This window comes from Artemia sp. Qi Xiang Cuo, chromosome 2 (assembly GCF_049724085.1).
Source record: "Artemia sp. Qi Xiang Cuo chromosome 2, ASM4972408v1, whole genome shotgun sequence".
Lineage (NCBI taxonomy): Eukaryota > Metazoa > Arthropoda > Branchiopoda > Anostraca > Artemiidae > Artemia > Artemia sp. Qi Xiang Cuo.
In genome coordinates, this window is record NC_142795.1 from 15,674,374 (window position 1) to 15,680,607 (window position 6,234).

A 6,234-nucleotide genomic window follows, 5' to 3' on the forward strand; every position below is an offset into this window, starting at 1 on the left:
TATATATATATATATATATATATATATATATATATATATATATATATATATATTATATATATATATGGTTGTGCTGGTTGTGCGGGGGGTTCTGCGATTCTATAAGTGGTTGCTTTCGATTACTATTGATCCTTTTTACTGATTGATCCTTTTTACTTTCTATTGATCCGATTACTGAGATCCTTTTCTTGGTTTTGCGCTTGACAAACCCAAGTATGTTTGAGGCAGCTTCATTGATGTGGTCCTTGAATTTGCTCCATTTCTTATCAATCTTTATCTTGGGGCACTGATCAGTCGGGATGGCCTCCTCGGTTTCATTTTGAAGGACAGCGAAGCGGTTTGAGAGTTCAAGGACAAATGCTGCTCGGTACTCATCTACTTTCAGCTTCTACACGTCTATTTTCTGGTTTGGCATCGTAGTCGTCCTTGAGCTAAGTCTGTACTTTAGCCCTGTCTTCAGCAAGAAGTGGTCAGATCCATTTTTCGATCCCGTGTCAGCACCTCTGTGCACTCTCGAGTCCAACACCATATATTTACATCGTCGGGATACAAGGAGATAATCTATTTGGGCCTTTACTCTTCTATCCCAGGATTCCCATGTATACCTATGACACGGCTTGTGCCTAAACCAGGTGTTAGCCACAGCGAGATTGTTCTGCATTGCAACCAGCAAAAGCCTGTTTCCATTTGTACACCTGTCTCCAAGCTTGCCGATCGCATGTTCCGAGTTATGCAGCTTTCCGCCGATTCTGGCATTAAAGTCGCTTCCAATTAGAAGGATATATTTCTGGGGAATCTTATCAATGACTGTCTGCAGGTCATTGTCAAACTGATCTTTTTGCTGTTGAGTGGCATCTCTTATTGGGGCGTAAACGCAAAGGACAGTCAGATCGTTCGTGCGACCTTTAATTCTTGCTTGTACGATTCTCTCAGACACAAGCTCATATTCGATGAGCCTAGTAACTGCTTTGGGGGACAAAAGAATACCTACTCCTGCTCGGCCAGATCCATCTAATGGTCCCGAATTATAAAAAGAGACCGCCTTCCCAGCCGAGGATTCAAGGGTCAAGATGTTATGTCTATTTAGTCTCTTCTTAGAGACGCACAGAATATCAAGGTTATAAAGATAAAATTCATCAGCTACAAAAGCTTGTGTCAATGAACATTTAATCGAGCACAGGTTCCAGCAGCCGATATTCAGGCCTTGTCTTCTTGATAGGACGGTAGCTAGCATACTTTTCGACGACAGCGCCATTCTCGTCACATCACATAATACCGGGGATGCCATAGCCAAACTTTTCATCATCCTATTTGTCATCATCATTGAGCGTTTCTTGGGGATAAGGTACATCACAAGGTCCCCAGTATTGCGGTCCCCCAAAGCGCGTTGGCCATCACCAAGCTCGGCGTAAAGCTCAGTGATGTTTACACCCCTTCACCACTTTGAGGTGAGCTAGCAGATTTCCTATGCTGCCCAGGGACGGAGGGTCAAGCCTCATTGCCTGGATGCCCACCACTGCTGTGGAAATTTCCAGGCTTAGCTAGCCCTTTGGTCCCAACAAGAATCAGCAATAGAATTCAGAAGCGGCTCAGTTATATATATATATATATATATATATATATATATATATATAAAATATACATGTTTTTACTTTTATAACTTTAATGAATCAAATAGTATGAACATTTTGATTACTAAATATCAGTATATGTATATTTAACCGACAATGCACATTCATTTGTATTTTTTCAGTAAAGTGCAAACTATGTTCTGGCCTTGGGAAGGCATAGGGGTTTTGAGCCCTACTCATGTTAATTTCTTTTCGTTTTGAGTTTGACTCGGTTAATTATTGTAATTTCTGTTCGTTTTGGGTTTCATCTATTTATCGATGCTGATTTGTGGTAGTTTCACGCTTGGTAGATTATTTGATTTTATTTTTGCCCAATTTTTGTTTAATGGAGTTCTTTACTTTTCTTTGAAAAACTTACTTTGTGAAAGAAGTTTTTTTGATTAATTTCTGCTCGTTTTATATTGACATGGGTTTCAGGGAAAAAGAGAATGATTTTTTAGATCTTTTCGTTATTTTAAGATTTTATAGTTTGGCCTGATATTTGTAGGCTGGAGAAAAATTTTCAGCAATATTTAACAACATACACACTTTTCAAAATCTGGACACAAATAGTAGTGTTTAATTTAGTTTCATACCTCCTCTAGTTGACCTGAACTAGAAAACGTGATACCATTCGAAAAAAAATCTGTTTACTTTCTTTGATAGCTTGGATACACTTGCGCTATTTTATTTGGTATAATTTTAAGAGCAGAAGTAGCCCCGAAAGTTTGAACATAATACCCTTTGAAGTTTGAAGATGACATAATTTCCAGACTTCTTAACCACGTCGAACAAAATGGCTATCTGAAAATTTTGATTGGATGTGTTTTTGGGAAGTGGTGGGTGTGAGAGGGGTGTTTGTTATTCTCCGATCACTTTTGACTATTAAAAAAGTTCACAAGCCCTTCTAATTTCAAATCGAATTAGTTTTTTTTTGAAGTTTCTACAACATCACTATCTATAAAAACCTTATATGCCTCCCAGGCATAACTTACAACCCTTACCTCAAGGGCTCTGAGGGGGTTATCATCCTCCAAGACCTAGTTTCTAAAACCTTTAACTACGTTGAACAAAATGGCTATCTAAAAATTTTGATTGGATGTTTTGGGGGAAAAGATGGGCGTGAGAGGGAGGTTAGTTCCCCTTAAATCACTTTCGAGTATTAAAAAGGGCACTAGCCCTTTGAATTTCCAATCTCATGAGCCCTTTTTCAAGTCTCTAAGACACAGCTTCCAATAAAAACCTTATATGCACCCAGGACATAACTTACAACCCTTACCCTGAGGGCTGTGTGGGGAGTGTCATCCTCTTAGATATAATTTCCGGACCTTTCAACTACTTTGAACAAAATGACTATCTCAAAATTTTAATTGGATGTGTTTGGATAAATAGTGGGAGTTGAAGGGGTGTTAGTTGCCTTCTAATCACTTTCGACTATTAAAAAGGGCACTAGCCCCTTGAATTTCCAATCGAATGAGCCTTTTCGAAGTTTTTACGACAACTCCTTCGATACGAAGTGCCCTGGTCTAAGACCAGGAAAAAAATAAATAAATAATACATTGTGCCCACATTGTTTTTTACTTTGGTAGCGCTATTGCGCTGCCTCTGATATCCCCCCATTCACCCTTCAAAGGTGACGCGAGAACAAGAATTTTTATGGTTTGATGGAGATTTGACGGATATCATTATGTAATCAGTGGTAAACATGATTTTCTTTAGGATTTTTTCTATGCGGCTGCCTCCATAGCATTCTGTGGTCGATTATCGACAATACTTAGTTTGGGACGGTAAAGAGCAATATGAAAACTAAAAAGGACATAAAAACTGCCGTTGGGTGGTTTTCGAGCTTAATCCTTGATGCGAATCTTAATAATTTCTTATTCTGACCCCACCAAATCCTTGAACAAAAGGACAAGTTCAAAAGAGCCTTCTGTATATATATATATATATATATATATATATATATATATATATATATATATATATATATATATATATATATATATATATATATATATATATATATATATATATATATATATACTACTACTAACAATTCACCGCAGTACCAAGCCGCATGAGGTCAAGACAGCTACGGACGCTCCTGTTCACAATCTGTTCACAGCCAATCACACACAATCTCCCAATCTGTTCACAGCCTCCCTACTTACACCCTCTCCCGAAGTTCCCATTTCCTCTAAATCTTTCTTTATGACGTCCTCCCATCCCGCACGAGGACGACCTGCTTTCTTTTTAGCCCCAGACGGTTGACCGAAAAGAACAATCTTCGGAAATCTGTCATCCTTCATCTGCACAACGTGCCCTAGCGACCTCAACCTTTCTTTTATTATAGCCCTAGAGAGTGGTATTGAACCATATTTTTCGTAATGCCTATTGTTTGAAATACGATCAGTCAGCCGGGTACCAAGAACAATCCTTAAGCAATTTCATAGGTAGTGCGATAGCGCTGCCTAAGTAAAGAACGATGTGGGCACAATTTTTCTTCTTCTTTCTCCACACCCGGGCACTTCGTATTGTCTCGTAGAAACTTCGAAAAGGAACCGTTTGATTGGAAATTGGAGTGGCTAGTGCCCTTTTTAATAGTCGAAAGTGATTGGAGGGTAAGTAGTCCCTTCCCCCCCCCACGCCCATCATTCCCCCAAACACATCCAATCAAAGTTTTGAGATAGACATTTTGTTCAGCGTAGTTGATTTTCAGATAGAAAATATGCTTTTGAGAAGAACAATCCCCTACAACCCTCCGGGCAAGGGTCTTAAGTTATACCCTGGGGACATAAAAGGTTTTTATAGATGGCGTTGTCGTAGAAACTTCAAAAAGGCTCATTCGATTTGAAATTCAAAGGCTTAGTGGCCTTTTTAATAGTCGAAAGTGATTGGAGGTCAACTAGCCCCCCACGCCCATCATTCCCCCAAACACATCCAAAAAAATTTTTCAAATAGCCATTTTGTTCAGCGTAGTTGATTTCCAGATAAAAAATATGTTTTTGATGAGAAAACTCTCCCACAACCCTCGGGGCAAGGTTTTTAAGTTTTGCCCTGGGGGCATATAAGAACAATGTTGGCACAATGTATCATTTATTTTTTTTTTCCTTTAGAGCAGGGCACTTCGTATCGAAGAAGTTGTCGTAAAAACTTCGAAAAGGGCTCATTCAATTGGAAATTCGGGTGGCTTGTGCCCTTTTTAATAGTCGCCAGTGATTGGAGGGCAAATAACACTCCTTCCACACCCACCATTTCCCAAAAAACATCCCATCAAAAATTTGAGATAGCCATTTTGTTCAGCGTAGTTGATTTCCAGATAGAAATTATGTTTTTGAGGAGGACACTTCCCCACAGCCTTCAGGGAAAGGATTATAAGTTACACCCTGGGGGCATATAAGGTTTTTATAGAAGGTGTTGTCGTAGAAACTTCAAAAAAAGGCTCATTTGATTGGAAATTCAAAGGGCTAGTGCCCTTTTTAATAGTCAAAAGTGATTGTAGGGCAACTATCCACTCCCCACGCCCATCACTCCCCCAAAGACATCCAATCAAAATTTTGAGATAGCCATTTTGTTCAGCGTAGTTGATTTCCAGATATAAATTATCTTTTTGAGGAGGACACTCCCCCACAGCCTTCAGGGCAAGGATTATAAGTATGCCCTGGGGGTATATAAGCTTTTTATAGAAGGCGCTGTTGTAGAAACTTCAAAAAAGGCTCATTCGATTGGAAATTCAAAGGGCTAGTGCTCTTTTAATAGTCGAAAGTGATTGGAGGGCAACTAACTCCCCTCTCACGCCCACCTTTCCCCAAACACATTCAAACTATATTTTGAGATAGCCATTTTGTTCAACGTAGTTTTAAGTTCTGAAAATTAGTTCTTTGAGGATGACAACCCCCTCAAAGCCCTTAGGACAAGGGTTGTAAGTTATGCCCTGGGGGCATATAAAGCTTTTAAAGAGCGTGTTGTCGTAGAAACTTCAAAAAGGGCTAATTCAATTAGAAATTGAAATTGCTAGTGCCCTTTTAATAGTCGAAAGTAATATAGTCGAAAGGGTTATAAGTTAGGGGAGCAGGACAATCCCCCCACAATCTTCAGGGCAAGGGTTATAAATTAGGCCCTGGGGGCATATAAGCTTTTATTGAAATCTTTGTCGTATAATTTTGAAAAAGGCTCATTCGATTGGAAATTCAAAGGGCTAGTACCCTTTTTAATATTCGAAAGCAAATTTGAGGACTACTAACCCCCCTCTCTTGCCCACCTTTTCCCCAAACACATCCAATAAAAATTTTTAGATAGCCATTTTGTTCAGCGTTGTCTATTTCCAGATAAAAATTATATTTTTGAGGAGGAGACTCCCCCACAGCCCTCAGGGCCTGTGTGTAAGTTATGTCCTGATGGCATATAAGGTTTTTATAGAACGTGTTGGCGTAGAAACTTCAAAAAGGGCTCATTCGATTGGAAATTGAAACGGCTAGTGCCGTTTTTAATAGTCGAAAATGATTGGAAGGCAACTAACCCCCTTTCCACGCTCACCATTTCCCCAAACATATCCAATCAAAATTTTGAGATGGCCATTTTGTTCCACGCAGTTTAACGTTCGGAAAATTATACCTTTGAGTAG

The 6,234-nt window shown here is 39.2% G+C and overlaps 1 protein-coding gene across 1 annotated transcript; it reads right to left on the reverse strand.

Moving 5' to 3' along the window:
• Positions 1-388: 388 nt before the first annotated feature.
• LOC148954940 (protein CFDP2-like) lies at positions 389-1,351 on the reverse strand. Its single transcript, XM_089105717.1, has one exon. The coding sequence runs from the start codon at positions 1,349-1,351 to the stop codon at positions 389-391; it is 963 nt and encodes a 320-aa protein (XP_088961843.1).
• Positions 1,352-6,234: the final 4,883 nt, after the last annotated feature.